This window comes from Eptatretus burgeri, chromosome 3 (assembly GCF_056783735.1).
Source record: "Eptatretus burgeri isolate ZD-2024b chromosome 3, Ebu_testis_v1, whole genome shotgun sequence".
Classification (NCBI taxonomy): domain Eukaryota; kingdom Metazoa; phylum Chordata; class Myxini; order Myxiniformes; family Myxinidae; genus Eptatretus; species Eptatretus burgeri.
This window is the reverse complement of record NC_140963.1, coordinates 2298465-2319189: the sequence shown is the minus strand read 5'-3', so window position 1 is coordinate 2319189 and position 20725 is coordinate 2298465. Positions and strand designations below refer to the sequence as shown.

The following is a 20725-nucleotide window of genomic DNA, read 5'->3' as shown; positions in this document are numbered from 1 at the left end:
TGACCTGTTTTGTTTCTGAAAACTCCAAACCCGTTTTACTTTAGTCAAAACCATTTTGGGTGGAAAGTATGATCAATTTAAAAAATGCAATGTTTCCCTTCCATTCCCCTCACAAGGATTGACACACAGACTGATAGACCTGTTGCCGATATGCAAGGCATACCTCAAGTTAATTGGCTCTGACGTCATGAGTTTTCCCCCAGCGAAGGTCACATCACCACCAATGAGGATTCCGTGCACAGTATCACCGCACCGTTCGATCACTTTCGAAACTCACTTTTGTTTTTGGTCACCTCCGAATTGCCATGCATGTTTCTCTTTGTAAACACTGTATTATGGAGCCTCATTATCACAGGGGAAGTGGTGTCAATTGCATACTGCCCCCATTCAAAACCGACTGACTGGCATTTTCCTGAAAGTATTTTAAGGAGTTAGCCCCAAAGGCTGTATCATCATAGTAGTTCGCATATCAACAGCTTTTGGTCTTTTGTTGTTTGCTCCTGATCTGGCTGGATTACACAGCTTCCCATCTGATATTGTGTGAGTAAAAATGCAAGATAAAGAAACCACAGGTAACCACTCGGGTAATATGTAGAAGAACAGACAAACAATCAAAGAAACAAAATGTAGAATTGCAGTTCCCCTTGGAAGGGAAAAAAGTTGGTCCATTATCGAGTCACAATACCCTGCCAAACGAAGCCGTAAAATAGAATCTTTGCAATTTAGAGATTTTTCAGTTACTGAAGGGTAAAATTCAGACAAAATACAATCCAGACATGATGGATACAGGCGTGATGGGAAGGGATAAATACAGTCATGCGCCGCTTAACGACGTTCCGGGCAACGACGGATCCATGTACGACAGATCTGCCAGCTCTGAAAAAAAAAAAATGTAACTGAAAAATTCCAATCGCCGAGTGATGTCGCCTCGTATAAAAATAGCACATACAATTATGTACACTGTACAGTACATAATACCTCATAATGACAATAAACGACAGTGTGGCCCCGTTATAATGCGATCGTTGAGGTCCATAAAATGTCATCGCGAAAAAAACAGGATCGTGCTAAATCGGGATTCAAGGAAATCGGCTTTCAAACTGAACCAATGTTTGCACGTTTACCTTCTAGCAAGTAAATTACCTTTGAATTGAAGAATTCCGTGAATAAATCGTTGTTCTTAGTCGACATTAAAACACGAATTTATTTTTGTGAAGCTTTTTATGTTGTCAAAACAATCGCACTGTTCCGAAAATATATATCACAATTGACAGGAGCTCGTTTCTTCATTTGTAAATTATAACATCGATGCAATGATTACATATTTATAGAATCCAAACGCTAATTATTCACCTTTCTATAATCGATGCGAGAGGAGATTGTAAGCTGCTGCTAACAACACCGATGGCCGGCATGAACAGCACAAAGGTAAAACTAACATGTCTTCTGTCTCTCTTGGATGTGTGTTACAATTGCCGACAGTATTCACTACAGTAACATGCTGTACAGGTTTGTATCCGAGGAGCAATAGGCTACACCATATGGCCTCGGTGTGTAGTTTTGTGAAAGTACGATGTTCGAAAACGAAAACGGAAAAAAAAAATGATGTTCGCACAACGACGACGTCGCTTAACGACGCATTTCTCAGAACATAACCCCGTCGTAAAGTGGCGCATGACTGTACCACACTTATCCACAAATCCCATTCAATGAAGACACTATCATCCCACATCATGACAACACCTTTAATTACGAATCACAGAGAATCCCCAACTCTACTCCTTTAATCACTAATCACAGACAATCTCTAACTCGACTCCTTTAATCACAAATTCAGACAATCCCAAACTCCGCACCTTTAATCACGAATCATAGACAATCCCAAACTACTCCTTTAATCACGAATCACAGAGAATCCCCAACTCCACTCCTTTAATCACGAATCCAGACAATCCCTAACTCCACACCTTTAATCACCAATCACAGAGAATCCCAAACTCTACTCCTTTAATCATGAATCACAGAGAATCCCCAACTCCACACCTTTAATCACGAATCACAGACAATCCCAAACTCTACTACTTTAATCACGAATCACAGAGAATCTCCAACTCTACTACTTTAATCACGAATCACAGAGAATCTCCAACTTCACTCCTTTAATCACCAATCACAGAGAATCCCCAACTCTACTCCTTTAATCACGAATCACAGACAATCCCCAACTCCACACCTTTAATCATGAATCACAGACAATCCCAAACTCTATTACTTTAATCATGAATCACAGAGAATCTCCAACTCTACTCCTTTAATCATTAATCACAGAGAATCCCCAACTCCACACCTTTAATCATGAGTCACAGACAATCCGAAACTCTACTACTTTAATCGCGAATCACAGAGAATCCCCAACTCTACTCCTTTAACCACGAATCCAGACAATCCCCAACTCCACACCTTTAATCACGAATCACAGATAATCCCAAACTCTACTCCTTGAATCACTAATCACAGAGAATCCCCAACTCCACTCCTTTAATCACCAATCAAACAGAATCCCAAACTCTACTCCTTTAATCACTAATCACAGAGAATCCCCAACTCCACAACTTTAATCACAGAGAATCCCCAACTCCACAACTTTAATCACGAATCACAGAGAATCCCCAACTCCACAACTTTAATCACGAATCACAGACAATCCCAAACTCTACTCCTTTAATCACTAATCACAGAGAATCCCCAACTCCACAACGTTAATCATGAATCACAGACAATCCCAAACTCTACGACTTTAATCACAGAGAATCTCCAACTCTACTCCTTTAATCACTAATCACAGAGAATCCCAAACTCTACTCCTTTAATCACCAAACAGAATCCCAAACTCTACTCCTTTAATCACGAATCACAGAGAATCCCCAACTCCACAACTTTAATCACAGACAATCCCCAACTCCACACCTTTAATCACGAATCACAGAGAATCCCCAACTTTAATCACGAATCACAGACAATCCCAAACTCTACTCCTTTAATCACTAATCACAGAGAATCCCCAACTCTACTCCTTTAATCACCAATCAAACAGAATCCCAAACTGTACACCTTTAATCACAAATCACAGAGAATCCCCAAATCTACACCTTTGATTCTGATCACAGATCATCCCGAACTCCACACCTTTGATCCTTATCATTGAGAACCCCTAACTCCACACCTTTAATCACTAATCACAGAGCAGCCACGGCTCCACACCTTTAATCACTCACCAAAGAAAAGCCACGGCTCTACTTGTGCAACATTCAAGTCGGGCTGCAGATCGGGGACAAAACCATAAGTTGCGTCCGGTTCATGCTTGACGAGTCCTCCTGGTAACTCGGAGTGACGATGACCGCACAACGTCGTCACCAAGGTGTTGCGATGTTTCAGAGACTTGTGTGAGAACGCCTGGATCTCCTCGGCCAAACAACACTCCATGATCGCTCGTCTGGTCTCGCTTCGCGACTCTTCAAAATCAAACGTTCCTTGGACGTCGGTCCTGGAAATCCGAACGTAACAGTTCAATTCATCAACTTTGTCACAACTTTGCCAAACACCGACAATAAATCTGTGATACAATATCGATGTTATAAGATGTAAATATTATCAGATGTAAATATTATCAGATATTCCTTACAACTGATGGAGATACACAAAGCAAATGAGACTTTACATGTCTTGAGATGATGTATGCCTCGGGAATGACAGACAGACAGACAGAGACAGACAGAGACACTGTGTGTGTTCCACTACAAAAAGCAGAAGCAAGTACTCCACCCAATCCAAGCAAGGCTATATAATAGTCTGTGTATATTGTTATATATTATTAGGCGAGCAAGCGAAGAAGAGCAATACCGGATGACATTAACTTGTCCAGCACATCTGCTTCCGTGCAGCATATTCCGAATCCCGATGCATCAGCACAAGGACCTTGGAGACGAGAGGAGGCCATTCGGCCCATCATGCCTGTGCTTCATCCACATACAATTTATATTCCCTCCAACATAAAAACGCTGCAAAGTTAAGAAAACAAAACAAATTACATCAGGCTTGTTGCCAATGACACCACCATGGCAACCACACAGTGTTCAAGTGTGGCAGAAAAAAATAAATAAAAGATTTAGGTTTAAATTTGTGTTTCTCTGATTTGTATAGGTAAAATAATTCCTACAAAGTAACAGAATTAAAAGTTGGGGGATATATATATATATATATATATATATATATATATATATATATATATATATATATATATATATATATATATATATATGGCAGAATATTTGATCCCGACTGCACCCCCAACAGTGCTGTAAGCACAGTATTTATGACTTTCCATGCGTGTACTCCTTTTCCTGACGTGTTGGATTTCCCGAATAAAATATTAATTCCTTCAATATATGTACTTCTTGTAGATGTCACAGGTTTTTCTTTTTAAGGGAAGTCTGGGTAATATACAGGGTGTTCCATCAAGACCTGCACAACTTTGGTTGTTAATATATTTAGTACCACAAATGATACAACAATACCCTTGATTGTATTCCAGAAAATACAACACGTCGCTTCACTGATGGGGACAATAAGTGGGGGGGAGAAAGAGAGACAGAGACAGGCAGAAACCAGCAAGAGAGCGACAGAGGTGTAGTTGGGGAATGCTGCATTTTATTAGGAGGGAGTGAGGAGGGGACAGAGAGTGAGAGAGAAAGGTGGGGTGGAGGAAGAAAAATAAAAAAAGATCGGTGAGTGTTGGACGTGGGGTTAGCAAAGAGAATGATAGGGGACGCTTAATGAAGGAACACGAAGAAGAAAAAAAAAGTCAGAACAGCTGTACACACAATGACACAACAGAGTTTGTAAAGTAATCTGCCAGCACATCTGCAAAAACTTTTATATTCAAGTTACAGAAAGTTTATACAAAAAAGAACCAAAAGCAATCAGCGAAAACATTGAAGTACTGCTCACGTATGACCTAATGATCTCACAGGGCGTGAACACCGAAAAAAAGCATTGCGACTTACGACCAGATATCATACTTCGGTGCAAAAAAGAAGAGAGAAGAAGGCATTGCTTATTGAGCTGTTAATACTGGTGATTTTTTTTAGCCGCGTCGCGTTGCGAACGCCGGCTCGAAGAGAGCTCCGCGTTGTTGTTGTTGTTGTTGTTCTTCTTCTGGTGAAGACAAAACCCTTATGACGCGGCTCTTGGACACATTTGTCCTTGTTTTGTATACCTTGTCGAGGCTCATATGAGAGCGAACACACAATGCACATCAAGCGGGGCATGAGACAAGAGGGGTGGGAGAGGCAAGGACAAAACAGTGGAGAACAAAGACATTAGGAGATTGATGGAAGGGAGAGGGATGAGGCAGGAAACAGGGTATACAAGATGGACATTACAGGAACTTTCAGAAAGGAAAACAAGGAATTTGAAGGAGGTGGGTTCGGGGGTTGATTAAAGGGGGTAGAAAAGATCGAGGTGGTGGTGAACAACTGTTTTGAATGCCTGGAGGGAAGAATGGGAATGAATAGAGTGAGGGAGTTTATTCCAAAGGTGGGAAAAAAGATGAATGAAAGAGGGAAGGTGAGCAGTGATTCATGATTTTGGTAGTTTTACCAGAAGGGGGTTGTTGGCGGATCTTGAGCGCCCTGCGGAAATATGATGGGGACAGATCACAGAGAGAGCGGGGGGCGAGACTGGAGAGGAGACTGAAGACGACAGAAATACCACCGACCTGCCTGTGGTGAGAGAGTGAGAGGCCCAAAGACTCAGCCTCATCGCGAGAAATGCTAATGATCCGAAATTCCTTGGTTTCCACAGCGTGAAGCCGAGAAAGGCGAGAGCAGTACTCCATCAGGCTGCGGACGAAAGCTTTGTATGTGGTCAGGAGCTCAGGTGTGTGGAGGATGACTTCCTCTCCTGTCACAGCCAGCATGTGGTCCTAAATGGAGTTCACTCATCCCCTCTTCCTGTCCAGGCTGGAGTTCCTCAAGGTAGCGTTCTGGGTCCTGTTCTTTTTCTGGTTTTCATCAATGATCTCTCTGACTCTCTAAAAAATATTCTCAAACCCTTTGCTGATGACACCACCCTTTGCGGTACCATCTGCCATCCCTCAGACCGGCAAGCAGCAGCTTCTTCGCTCTCTGCAGATCTGGGTAAATTAACAAACTGGTCCAACACATGGAACATGTCTCTCAATCCTGACAAGTCTCCCGAAACGACTGTTTGTAACCTCCCTACCCCACCCCCGATCTACTTTTGCAACAATCCTCTGGAAGAAGTCCTTTCATTCAAGCTTCTGGGTCTTACTATCTGCCATGATCTTTCCTGGGAAAGCCACATTTCCGACCTGGCCTCCAAAGCCAGTCGCCGACTGGGAATCCTCAGTCATGCAAAGTCCTTCTCGGCCCACCTGAGCTCCTGACCACCTACAAAGCTTCTTTCGTCCGGAGCCTGATGGAGTACTGCTCTACCCTCTGTACTGGTGCTCCTGCCTCTCATCTTTCTCGGCTTCACACTGTGGAAACCAAGGCATTTTGGATCATTGATATCTCCTGCGGTGAGGGCTGAGTCTTTGGGCCTCTCACTCTCTCACCGCAGGCAGTTCAGTGGTCTTTCTGTCTTCTCCCGTCCATTCCGGTCTCGCTCCCATCTCCCTGCTCTATCGATGATATGTCCCCCCATATTTTCACAGGGCGTTCAAGGTCTGCTGGCAACCCCCTTCTGGTAAACCTACCAAAATCAGGAATCACTGCTCACCTTCACTCTTTCATTCTTCTTTTTTCTCATGTTTGAAATAAACTTCCAAAACATTGAATTAAGCTTTTTCCCTCCCACACCGTTTTCAATCCCATTCTTCCTTCCAGGTCTTCAAAACAGCTGTTCACCACCATCTCTTATCTTCCCCCATCCAAATCCTCGATCCTTTGTACCCCCGTTAATCCACCCCAAACTCACAACCTTCAAATTCCCTGCTTTCCTTCCTGAAAGTCCCTGTAATGTCCATCTTGTGTACCCCTTGTTCTCCACCCCATCCTTCTCCATTCGACAGATCTCCTCATGTCTCTGTTCCCCACTCTTTTGTCCTTCCCTCTCCCACCCCTATTGTCTCATGCCCCCCTTGCTGTGCGTTGTGTGTTAGCTCTCATTCGAGCCTCGACAAGTTAAAGATTAATTTATTTTTTAAAGGCTCATGTCAGAGCTAAAAGAGGAATAATGACGAAGAACCTCACAAAAACCATCCCTTGGAATATTATAGCAAAGGAACTCCAGTTGGAAGCTGTCCTGGGTTTCGTGACGATCCTGAAGAGAACTCTTGGCACAAACCTTTGAGAACAGAAAACTTTACAACTTGGACTATGAATTGTGACCGCTTACTGGAATGAAGGTGGATACCTTGAGCCTGCCTTGGGAGGTCTCCATTCCACATTCTGAAACCCACATATGTGAATACCAATCAATGACACACACACATATATATATATATATATATCGGGCGTAGTGGCGTGCGCCTGTAATCCGGCTACTCGGAGGCTTGGGTTGGAGGATTGCTTGAGGACGGGAGTGCTGCACTGGGCCACGCTATGAGAGGGTGTCGGGCAGCCCGGAATCATGGCGAAACCCAATCCTTATCCCTGTGTCGTAAGAGGCGACCAGGGTTGTGTCAGGAAGGGCATCCGGCATAAAACCTAACCTATGCCAAATCAGTATGCGGATCATAACGGATGATGCGCTGTGGCGACCCCTAGAGGGAGCAGCCGAAAGACGAACAACATGTGTGTGTGTGTGTATATATATATATATATATATATATATATATATATATATATATATATATATATATATATATATATATATATATATTTGTGGCCACGAGTACCGAGACACCAGCTTGTCACTCGGGGATTAATCCCCGGTTGTCCTTGAAAGAGCCGGACCTGGGGCCACCGCTCACAATTAACGTTGTAGTACGATGTGTTGTTTTAAAACCATGAACGCCACCCAGTCAACCACGAATTCCAGTGCCCACCGTCTAATTATTCCGTTTAACGAGAGGTCACGTGGTCACCTGAGCGGGGAGCGTGCCCTCAGCAAAGCACCAATGCTATCTCGATTAGATTTTAATTTGGGTGGCCGAGCGTTTTAACCGCTGGTGCGTGCCGACTATTTTTGGTGAAATCTGTGGTAATTACCTCCCTGTCTATCTTGGTTCGGACAATGCTCGACCAATGGAAGGAAAGAAACATGGACAGGTTGGAAATCGACAAATGATTTATTAATAATAAAATAAATAAATCTCTCTATCAAGTGCAGCATGTGGCTGCTGGTTGCATCATTGGTTGGGACGTGGTTATTCTGCTGATGTCCCTCAAGTGTCCCCCTTACCAGTACACTTGTGCTCATTTTGCCGACCTCGGAAGGATGACAGGCTGAGTCAACCTCCTGGTGTATTATAATTCAGCGACCAACGGGGCTTGAACTCAGGACCCTAGGACCCCAAGCCGCCACCCTAACCACTAAGCAAACACCAGGCTGCATAAATAAATAAATATATAAAAAGAATTTTATTTTATGAGGTAAATAAATGAATTATTTTCAAAGCAACCAAAATGAATAATTACTCAGGCAAAATCAATCAAAATAGTGGGGTAGATAACAGCAATTTTTGAGAGGAATCGTGCAAATGATGATACAAGCATCAAATTTGGCACATTTGTTCTCCAGGGGATTCTAATCAAATCTGCCTGATTGGCCATTTGAAAATCCAAATTTCGAAAAAAAAAGAAATTAAAAAAAGTCAAGATCACGAATCAATGTTGGATGCTGGATGAGATTGGTGAATGTTTCAGAAACATCATCAAAGACGTTCCAAGTCTGCCATGCAGTTTTCTTTCCTTTACCGCAGAAGGCAGACATGACGTCACATCCAGTGAACGCATGGAAGTGTGGGATCCCTCTCGCTTTCTCAGGCCCTATTGCAGAAACTACCTCATGGACTGGAATCCATCGTTCCTTGGCTCCTTGGCCAAAGGTAATCCACATGTTCTCAAGACCTAGTTCCTGTAAGGATGGCAGTACAGATATTACTATGACTAGTATGTCCGTGTCATTAGTCTTAATGATAATGGACTTGCTGCCATCCGTCGTTGCATCCCTGGCGTGTACAAATATTCGAGTGTCAGCTTCTTCATGACAACATGGAGACACAGCATCCAGTGACTTCCTTGTGTTGCTAATGGCATCTTCTCCTTTTGTGACAATGACTGTGCTTGTCTGTGCTTCACAAATCTTTTCCGCACGGAAGTGAAACAGCTCAGTTTTGTTGCTGTCATCTCGAAGAAAGCTTCTCCAGTTACTTGGGGTCTTACTGGTTCCTGTCACTCTTCTTCTGATTCCTTGCCCCCTTTTCGACCTTGCCTCGGACTTCAGACTTGACTTCTTGTACACATCAAACATTACGTCCACCCTCTCGTACCTACCTGGCACCATAGGATCCCACCTTTGGGATGATGTCTTCTTTAGCATAGTCATCAAATATCTTTGAAGTGCGTGGAGGTAGGGCATTGATAAATGCTGAGCCATCAATGATGACTGCATCTCCCCTTGGTTCTCTGTCTGGGATGTTCACTTGCGCTTCAAGAATTTCAGCCAGCTGTGACTTCAATTTTTTTTTTTTTTTTTTTTTTTTTTATATTTCAAAATTTGGATTTTCAAATGGCCAATCGGGCAGATTTGATCAGAAAGCCCTGCAGAACAGAAATGCCAAATTTGATGCTTGTATCATGATTTTTCTACTATCTACTACACTAAAATGCCAGGAAGAGACAGAGCAGATGCTTATTGGGGGTTTACTTACTTACAGCTATTGGGGTGAGGGGAGAAGTCGTCTCGCTCACTCGACAGTCGTTGGCCGTGAAGTGAAAACGTCCAGAAATGTGTGTGTGTGTCACGTCTGTCGCCAGCACCCAGCCTTGCTGTGCACCCTCTCGCGAACAGCCTTGAACGCCAGTCGACGTCTGGGATGGCACCGAGATCGTCTCTCGTGGGTTTAGACTCTGGTGCTGCAACACAGGCAGTTCCTCACACTTCACGAAACTGGTGACGTCCAGTGACCCACACGGTCCGTCGGTGACTGACCCACTTCATACGTTGATGACTGACCCGTTCCTCACTCGTTGTCGGCGCTGCTCACACCCACACGCACACCACACGCTCGCTTGCTCAAGCACTGGGAAGGACAAATTTTCTCCTTGGCACTGGTCAGACACCCACATGCACACCACATGCTCACTTGCGGCCTTGCACACTTCCTCGCTTGTACGCTTCCTCTCTGGTTCGCTTCTTCCCTTGCGCGCTTCAACTCTCGCTTTCTTGCTCGCTTCTCGCGCTTACTTCTCCTCCCCGCTTTCTTTTTGGCTCGCTTGCCCTCTCGCTTTCTTCTCCATCCTCTTACTTCTCTCGCCTTGCTTTCTTTTTGGCTCGCTTGTCCTCTCGATTTCTTATCCCATCAGAACGGACCTCCAATTCGTTTTTATATATCTGCAGGCCGTCTCGGCGGGCGCAGTCTGCCCCAAGCTCACCCCACCCCATTTGCGCACGGTTACCATGACGACCCGTGCACTCTCAAAAACGGCGGGGGTCGGTGCTCGCGAAAAACATGTGAATAAACGTTGCTGAGGAAAAATAAGGGTGAGCGTCAGAGCTGGCGAAAGAAATGGGTGTAAATGTGTCTGTCGTAAAGAAAAAAGCTTCCCATACTTTACCCTTCTCAACGCATCACATTTAAAATCCCATTAGACATGGGGATGGGGCTAATGTGAACACGCATTCAAGGAAATAACTGTCTGAGGACCTTAATGTGTGGATGCATTCATCAGACCGGATTCTGAAATCCGTAACAATATCGATATTGTATATATATATATATATATTAGCATCCAAAGTTGTCTGGGTGTTTTTGGAACAGCCCACAACACAGGTGATGTTGTGCGGCTGCAGTCGGTTGGTGGCTGACAATGTTGTTGGGAAGAAGACGACGAGTGGTGCGAGAGGTGCAGTGGAATAATGAGAATGAAATTCTTAAAAACAATGATGTAAAATTCAAGCAATCAGGAGAAATGTTATTAACCACCTGTAATTCAACACCTGGTCCCTCATAAATACCTGCATGTTAACACAATCCCGCTTGCCATGTGCAACAAGTATTACGAATACACACATTATACTGTACACTCCATGTACATGGAAAATAAACACTCGGAGCTGATATTCAAAAGTTTCGGGACAGGGGAGCGTCACCAGGTACGAGGTGTGTCGAGTGGAACAAGAGGAAGTGATAAATGTTTGTTTAAAAGCAAATTCTTACCAAGAACATTGGATTTGTTCAACCTTGAATACATTTCCACTGTCCAACTCAAACATGGAAACCCTTCACAACAAAGCTGCTCGGTCACTCTCAACTTGTACTTCTTCCTCCATAATCGAACAAGTCTCGCCCTTTCACTGAACATGTCTATCGTTACGTCCCAATGATCCGAACTTTTGTCAGAGACGTCGACGCGACGAAAAAGGCACTTGTGGAGCAGTGGAGCCATTCACCAAAACCGAACCGCTGCTCTCGCATCTGCTGTCGCACGACCCCCAAAAAAGGAAGACTCCAAAGAGACCCCGCCTCGAGTCAGCAGTGGCCCCGCCTCCTATCATCAGTGGCCCCGCCTCCTATCAACAGTGGCCCCGCCTCCTGTGAACTGTGGCCCCGCCTCCTATCAACTGTGGCCCCGCCTCCTATCGACTGTGGCCCCGCCTCCTGTGAACTGTGGCCCCGCCTCCTGTGAACTGTGGCCCCGCCTCCTATCGACTGTGGCCCCGCCTCGAGTCAACTGTGGCCCCTCCCTCGGCACGAGCAAACCTCCATGAACAACAACAGGGAGAAGCGTTTCCTCTCGTCCGTCCCGCCCTCTCCCTGACCAGCCCAGTTTATCCGTCGCTTGTCGTCCCACGTCCCACGTCCCACGTCCCACCCTTCCGTTTTGTTTTCTTCCTTCCTTCCCAGGCAGCACCATGGCGCGCTCGGGGATACATCAGCAGTTCAAGCTGGCAGAGAAGTTGACGATTCTGAATGACCGTGGAATGGGGATGTTGACTCGACTGTACAACATTAAGAAGGTGGGACCGACCGGCTTCACGGAGTTCTGGCGAGTGTAAAGGTCGAGCCGTGTTGTTTGTAATCCCTGTGATTTGGATAATTATATTGTGAAGTCGGAAATGTGGGTTAAACAAAAGCCTTGAGTCGGGACTCGGGACTCGAGACTCGGGACTCGGGACTCGGGACTCGGGACTCGGGACTCGGGACTCGGGACTCGTTGGCCGATGAGAAGAAGGAAGATCGCGGCTCCGTGGGCATCACGTGTTCGTGGAGTTTGTGTATCCGAATAAATGTATCATCACGTCAGGAATTCACCTTTGGCGCCCGTTCCGTGCTCAGAACGCACGTTGTGCCTTTTATAGGAGTCGCGTTCTAAGTTCCAATCACGTGTCCAGGTAAGTTTGTGCGATTACTTATCGGGACCAATGGGGCCATGTTTACTCACTGCAGGAAACCGAGCTGTAGAATAAGTTACGAGCACTCCCCCCTACCCTCCCACCGTTTACTGTACCGCCCTCCACTCACTTCCCTCCCCAGGTCACTGCTCCCCCCCCTCTCCGCTTTCACTTCCCTCCCCAGGTCACTGCTCCCCCTCCACTTTGACTTCCATCCCCAGGTCACTGCTCCCCCCTCCACTTTCACTTCCCTCCCCAGGTCACTGCTCCCCCCTCCACTTTCACTTCTCTCCTCAGGTCACTTCCCCACTCCCCCCCACCACTTACTGTACCTCCCCTCTGCTCACTCCCCTCCCCCAGGTCACTGTTCCCCCCTCCGGTAACTTCCCTCCCCAGGTCACTGCTCCCCCTCCACTAACTTCCCTCCCCAGGTTACTGCTCCCCTCCCTCCACTCACTTCCCTCCCCAGGTCACTGCTCCCACCCCCACCGCTGACTGCACCTCCCCTCTGCTCACGTCCCTCCCCAGGTCACTGCTCCCACCCCACCGCTTGCTGCACCTCCCCTCTGCTCACTTCCCTCCCCAGGTCATTGCTCCCCCCTCTGCTCACTTCCCTCCCCAGGTCACTGGTCCCCCCCCCTCAGCTCATTTCCATCCCCAGGTCACTGCCCCCCCAGCACTTACTGCTCCCTCCACCAACTCACTGCTCCCCCACCAACTCACTGCTCCCCCACCAACTCACTGCTCCCCCCACCAACTCACTGCTCCCCCCACCAACTCACTGCTCCCCCCACCAACTCACTGCTCCCCCCACCAACTCGCTGCTCCCCCACCAACTCGCTGCTCCCCCCACCAACTCGCTGCTCCCCCCACCAACTCGCTGCTCCCCCCACCAACTCGCTGCTCCCCCACCAACTCACTGCTCCCCCACCAACTCACTGCTCCCCCCACCAACTCACTGCTCCCCCCACCAACTCACTGCTCCCCCACCAACTCACTGCTCCCCCCACCAACTCACTGCTCCCCCCACCAACTCACTGCTCCCCCCCACCAACTCACTGCTCCCCCCACCAACTCACTGCTCCCCCCACCAACTCACTGCTCCCCCACCAACTCACTGCTCCCCCCACCAACTCACTGCTCCCCCCCACCAACTCACTGCTCCCCCCACCAACTCACTGCTCCCCCACCTCTCACTGCTCCCCCCACCTCTCACTGCTCCCCCACCTCTCACTGCTCCCCCCCACCTCTCACTGCTCCCCCCAACTCTCACTGCTCCCCCCAACTCTCACTGCTCCCCCCAACTCACACTGCTCCCCCCACCTCTCACTGCTCCCCCACCTCTCACTGCTCCCCCCACCTCTCACTGCTCCCCCCACCTCTCACTGCTCCCCCCACCTCTCACTGCTCCCCCCACCTCTCACTGCTCCCCCCACCTCTCACTGCTCCCCCCACCTCTCACTGCTCCCCCCACCTCTCACTGCTCCCCCCACCTCTCACTGCTCCCCCCACCTCTCACTGCTCCCCCCCACCTCTCACTGCTCCCCCACCTCTCACTGCTCCCCCCACCTCTCACTGCTCCCCCCACCTCTCACTGCTTCCCCCCACCTCTCACTGCTCCCCCCACCTCTCACTGCTCCCCACACCTCTCACTGCTCCCCCCACCTCTCACTGCTCCCCCCACCTCTCACTGCTCCCCCCACCTCTCACTGCTCCCCCCACCTCTCACTGCTCCCCCCACCTCTCACTGCTCCCCCCCACCTCTCACTGCTCCCCCACCTCTCACTGCTCCCCCCAACCACTTACTGCACCTCCTCCCCTACTCACTTCCCTCCCCAGGTCACTGCTCTCCTAAATCCCTGCTCACCACTTCCCCTAATCAATGCTCCCTCCCCACTTGCTGCTTCCCCTCCCCACCGCTTATTGTCCCCCCAACCCCTCCGCACAATTCCCTTTCCCTCCCTTTCCCTCCACTCCTCACTGCCCCCGCCCTGGTCATTGCTCACTGCCCCCCCTCCGGTCACTGCTCCACTCCCCCCCTCCCCCCTCCCCGCTTACCGTTCCACCCCCCTCACTTGATTGCAGAGAGAAAGGGAGTTGTGGGTGTGTGTAGGTGGTTGTCAGGACGTGGGTACTTGAGAGAAAGGTGTAGGTGATGAGGTGTATAGGTGTGTCGGTGAAAGTAGAGGTTCACGTGTTGTAGAGGAAGCTCGGGTGCCACGTGGAATGTAAACGAAAGAGATTTTGAGCATGTGGTGTTATCTGCTTTGTGCACATGGGGTATACCCCCACCACCACCCCACCCCCGCACTTTCTTGTGGTAACAAGTTGTGGAATGTGCTCTGCATTGCATGGCCACGGCTTCGACGAGTGGTTCTTTCACTGAATGGATGTATATCCTGTAATGTCCACGTACGTGTTAATGATATGTTGTGTGATATCCTGTAATGTCCACGTACGTGTTAATGATATGTTGTGTGATATCCAGTTTGGATGTAAATCCTGTAATGTCCACGTACGTGTGAATGATATGTTGTGTGATATCCTGTAATGTCCATGTACGTGTTAATGATATGTTGTGTGATATCCAGTTTGGATTTAAACCCTGTAATGTCCACGTACGTGTTAATGATATATTGTGTGATATCCTGTAATGTCCACGTACGTGTTAATGATATGTTGTGTGATATCCAGTTTGGATGTAAATCCTGTAATGTCCACGTACGTGTGACTGATATGTTGTGTGATATCCTGTAATGTCCATGTACGTGTTAATGATATGTTGTGTGATATCCAATTTGGATATAAACCCTGTAATGTCCACGTACGTGTTAATGATATGTTGTGTGATATCCAATTTGGATATAAACCCTGTAATGTCCATGTACGTGTTAATGATATGTTGTGTGATATCCAATTTGAATGTACACCCTGTAATGTCCACGTACGTGTGAATGATATGTCGTGTGATATCCAGTTCGGATGTAAATCCTGTAATGTCCACGTACGTGTTAATGATATGTTGTGTGATATCTTGTAATGTCCACGTACGTGTTAATGATATGTTGTGTGATATCCAATATGGATATAAACCCTGTAATGTCCATATACGTGTTAATGATTTGTTGTGTGATATCCATTTTGGATGTAAATCCTGTAATGTCCATGTACTTGTTAATGATTTGTTGTGCGATATCCAATTTGGATATAAACCCTGTAATGTCCACGTACGTGTTAATGATATGTTGTGTGATATCCAATTTGGATATAAACCCTGTAATGTCCATGTACGTGTTAATGATATGTTGTGTGATATCCATTTTGGATGTAAATCCTGTAATCTCCACGTACGTGTTAATGATATGTTGTGTGATATCCATTTTGGATGTAAATCCTGTAATCTCCACGTACGTGTTAATGATATGTTGTGTGATATCCAGTTTGGATGTAAATCCTGTAATGTCCATGTACTTGTTAATGATTTGTTGTGCGATATCCAATTTGGATGTAAATCCTGTAATCTCCACATTCGTGTTAATGATTTGTTGTGTGATATCCATTTTGGATGTAAATCCTGTAATCTCCACGTACGTGTTAATGATATGTTGTGTGATATCCAATTTGGATGTAAATCCTGTAATCTCCACATTCGTGTTAATGATTTGTTGTGTGATATCCATTTTGGATGTAAATCCTGTAATCTCCACGTACGTGTTAATGATATGTTGTGTGATATCCATTTTGGATGTAAATCCTGTAATCTCCACGTACGTGTTAATGATATGTTGTGTGATATCCAGTTTGGATGTAAATCCTGTAATGTCCACGTTCGTGTTAATGATATGTTGTGTGATATCCATTTTGGATGTAAATCCTGTAATGTCCACGTACGTGTTAATGATATGTTGTGTGATATCCATTTTGGATGTAAATCCTGTAATGTCCACGTACGTGTTAATGATATGTTGTGTGATATCCATTTTGGATGTAAATCCTGTAATGTCCACATACGTGTTAATGATATGTTGTGTGATATCCAATTAGGATGTAATCCCTGTAATGTCCACGTTCGTGTTAATGATGTGTTGTGTGATATCCATTTTGGATGTAAATCCTGTAATGTCCACGTACGTGTTAATGATATGTTGTGTGATATCCAATTAGGATGTAATCCCTGTAATGTCCACGTACGTGTTAATGATATGTTGTGTGATATCCATTTTGGATGTAAATCCTGTAATGTCCACGTACGTGTTAATGATATGTTGTGTGATATCCATTTTGGATGTAAATCCTGCAATGTCCACGTTCGTGTTAATGATATGTTGTGTGATATCCATTTTGGATGTGAAGCTCTTTTTTTTTCAACATTCAGCTGTTTGATGTGTGTTCTCACTTCCTTTTTAACACTTCAATTCTCTACATGGACACGAACTGCTTTGCCACACTACTCTCCCATCAAGCTTGATCGTTGTTTTAGATGATTAATTAATTATTTTTTAATGTAATTAATTTAATTTAAAGGGTGTTTTGAAATGTAAATTTTTTCTGGTTTGTTTTTGATAATGAACGGAATTTGCAGTTGTTGAATGATTATTACCCTCGTTGGAGGAGAGGGAATTTCATTTGGGTTTGTTTATCTCTGTTCGTTTGTTTATCCACACATAACATTCGTGTTTTTCTCTGAAACTGCTTGTTGAATTGAGACAAAATTTTCATTATTGGTGCAACTACACATGCAGAATGTTTTAATGATAATTATGACATCATAGGTCACGTGGTGTGGCAGCCATGTTAGAAAAACGTTGCACCTCTCTACCCGCATCAAGGAAAAAAATGAAACTTGGCACATAGTAAGTACTCCCCACGGGGAATGTGTGACATCATAATTGCATATGTAGAACGCCACTTCTGATTAGTATAAATAATTTTCATTCATCTCGGGATAAAATAGTACACAGGATTTTTTTTTATGATTTATCAAAACATTTATTTATTTATGTTTATTTACAAAAAATAGTAATTTAATTGATTATGAAAACTAAACTAATTTGGGAAAAACCATTGACCACGTGACAGCCTTTAAAGAGTTTGCAATGAATTTTGATTTTATTATGGATAATTTTATTTTTATATTGTTATTAATTGAAATCAGTATTTCTCATACAGTTATAGTTTTTGCCACATTTTAATGAAATCCTTCTTCGATATAGTTGATCCAAATAGACATACTGGTTTATCTTTTTAACCAACTCAGACTATATTTACAATTATGGAAACAACGCAATAAAATCAATGTATAAGAAAAGGCAATGAAAACAGCTTATTTTAAATTCACAATTTCGTTGTGCTGGTGGTGGTCGTATAGCAGCTTAGCTGCCGGGGTAGCTCTCATTTCACCGACCTCGGACCGACCTCGGAAGAACCCCCCATTGTATTAATTCAGTGGCCGACGGGCTCAAACTCAGGACCCTAGGATCCCAAGCCACCACCCTAACCATTACTCAAGGCCCTAGGATCCCAAGCCACCACCCTAACCACTACTCAGGACCTTAGGATCCCAAGCCACCACCCTAACCAATACTCAGGACCCTAGGATTCCAAGCCACCACCCTAACCACGACTCAGGACCTTAGGATCCCAAGCCACCACCCTAACCACTACTCAGGACCCTAGGATCCCAAGCCACCACCCTAACCACGACTCAGGACCTTAGGATTCCAAGCCACCACCCTAACCACTACTCAGGACCCTAGGATCCCAAGCCACCACCCTAACCAATACTCAGGACCCTAGGATCCCAAGCCACCACCCAAACCACTATTCAGGACCTTAGGATCCCAAGCCACCACCCTAACCACTACTCAGGACCCTAGGATCCCAAGCCACCACCCTAACCACTACTCAGGACCTTAGGATCCCAAGCCACCACCCTAACCACTGAGCCAACACCAAGCTACGCACTCAGCCTGTCATCCTTCCGAGGTTGGTGAAATGAGTACCAGTTCCAGTGTGTGTACTGGTAGAGGGGCACTGCATCAGCGACACAGTCACGCTTCAAGTAATGAGAGCTACCCTGGCAGCGAAGCTGCCACACGACCACCACCACCACAACGAAATTGTGAATTAAAAATAAGCTGTTTTCATTGCCTTTCTTATACATTGATTTTATTGCGTTGTTTCCATAATTGTAAATATAGTCTGAGTTGGTTAAAAAGATAAACCAGTATGTCTATTTGTATCAACTATATCGAAGAAGGATTTCATAAAAATGTGGCAAAAACTATAACTGTATGAGAAATACTGATTTCAATTAATAACAATATTAAAATAAAATCAAAATTCATTGCAAACTCTTTCAAGGCGGTCACATGGTCAATGGTTTTTCCCTAATTAGTTTTCAATATCAATTAAATTACTATTTTTTGTAAATAAACATACATAATTAAGTGTTTTGAGGGGGGTAATCTGAAATCGTAGGGGGAAGGATGAAATCGATTTCAAGCTATCCCCGGGGGTAACTTAAAATCGATTTCAGATTACCGGGAGGTAACTTGAAAAAGGGGGAGCGAGGGGGGTAGCTTGAAATCTTTACACCGGCACTCCGGGTACAATAGGCCCATGATCGAAGTTGGTCCTCCCGCGCCGGCACGCCGGCACTCTCGGCTAAACGTCGTTCGTGACCGTCTAAGACGAGCCATTTGTTGACACTTTCTCTCCATTTATCCCATCTTACAGACGTAAAACGTTTGACTTCTTCGTTCGCTACATTGTCCTGGTGAATAATACACTGGGGAGCGTCCTCACGCCATATTCATCAAAAATCGCCGATCAGCTGCTGGTGATTTCCTCCCTGCAGGAAGCTGCCAACTTAGCTGGTCACGTGACAGTCTGACGTAATTTGCATATGATGTAAGCCGATCTATTGGCTGTCGAGGCGTCACGTGGCCTTCACGTGATCCCAGTGGAGAAAATTCAAATGAGAGAGCGTGGCGAATGCATCGATTTTCAAGATGAAAATACACAATATCTGCAGCTATTTGAGTGGAGAACTTTTGTGTACATATGTATTTGGATATATACTATCAAGGTTTTGTCTACCCCCCACGATGAGTGGAACGAAACTGCACGATACAGCTTATGGTTGATGGCCTAATTTGTTATGGCAGGAATTTGGAATTTGACCAGGGTGCCAGTGTTGTCTGGTACATTTTCCTCCATGGTGGTTATTTTTTTTTCAGCAGGGACATATGCTTGAGCTTCTCCATCATGGTAGATACGAGGTCCATCTAAAAAGTAATGGGACTGACTTCACAGAAATTTTATTCCAAAAAATATATTGAAATCACAGCTTGTCCCCTTCAAAATAGTTTCCCTCCAGTCTCACACACTTGTCCATCCTCTTCTTCCACGCTTCGATGCAGCCCCGTAAGGCTTCTTCTGGAATCCTCCAGAGCTCCGTCACGGCCCTTTTGATGGCCTCCACATCAGGAAATCGGGTCCCCTTGATCACCCCCTTGAGGTTGGGGAATAGGAAAAAATCACAAGGGGCCAAGTCTGGCGAATACGGGGGTTGCTCTAGAGTTGGCACGTTCCTCTCCATCAGAAACTGTTGGATGGTCAGGGCACTGTGAGCAGGGGCGTTGTCATGGTGGAGCACCCAGGTGTTGTTCTCCCACAGATCCTTCCTCTTGTCCCAGACTGATCTCACGAGGCGCCGGAGGATCTCCTTGTACACGTATTGATTCACTGTTTGACCCTGTGGTAGAAAGTCGAAGTGGACGATGCCCTTTATGTCAAAAAACACTAAGCATCACCTTGACCTTCGACTTGGACATCCTTGCTTTCTTTTGTCTTGGTGACGCCCGACTTTTCCACTGACGACTCTGCCGTTTGGTCTCGGGATCGTATTAGAATATCCACGATTCATCGCCAGTAATGACTCTCCCGAGCAGGTCTGGATCGTCCTCGAGGCGCTCGATAATATCTTGACAGACAGTGACTCTTTACTGTTTCTGGTCCTCGGACAACAGCTTGGGGACCATCGTTGCGCACACCTTGCGCATTTCGAGATTTTCAGTGATGATGCTCCAGACAGTGTCCTTGTTGATGGAAATTTCTTCACCAATCATCCGCACCGTGA

The 20725-nt window shown here is 45.7% G+C and overlaps 2 protein-coding genes across 6 annotated transcripts in view; one reads left to right on the top strand and one right to left on the bottom strand.

Annotated features, from left to right (window-relative positions):
• The window catches only part of DUSP19 (dual specificity phosphatase 19), a 39341-nt gene extending 27656 nt beyond the window's left edge, over window positions 1-11685 (bottom strand). Inside the window, exons 1-3 of one of the 5 annotated variants that reach the window (XM_085872241.1) lie at window positions 11408-11685; window positions 3901-4058; window positions 3276-3544 (exon numbers count right to left, since the gene is read on the bottom strand). In XM_085872241.1, coding sequence (XP_085728367.1) covers window positions 3276-3544; window positions 3901-3944 — 313 coding nt within the window. In that variant the 5' untranslated portion in view covers window positions 3945-4058; window positions 11408-11685. The other 4 variants (XM_085872237.1, XM_085872238.1, XM_085872239.1 and 1 more) reach the window with 4 other exon arrangements.
• Window positions 11686-11937: 252 nt separating this feature from the next.
• Window positions 11938-20725, top strand: part of LOC147029292 (nck-associated protein 1-like) — a 241226-nt gene continuing 232438 nt past the window's right edge. The window contains exon 1 of the mRNA XM_085872236.1: window positions 11938-12207. Within this exon, the coding sequence (XP_085728362.1) occupies window positions 12103-12207 (105 nt within the window). The 5' untranslated portion in view covers window positions 11938-12102. The remainder of the gene's footprint in view (window positions 12208-20725) is intronic.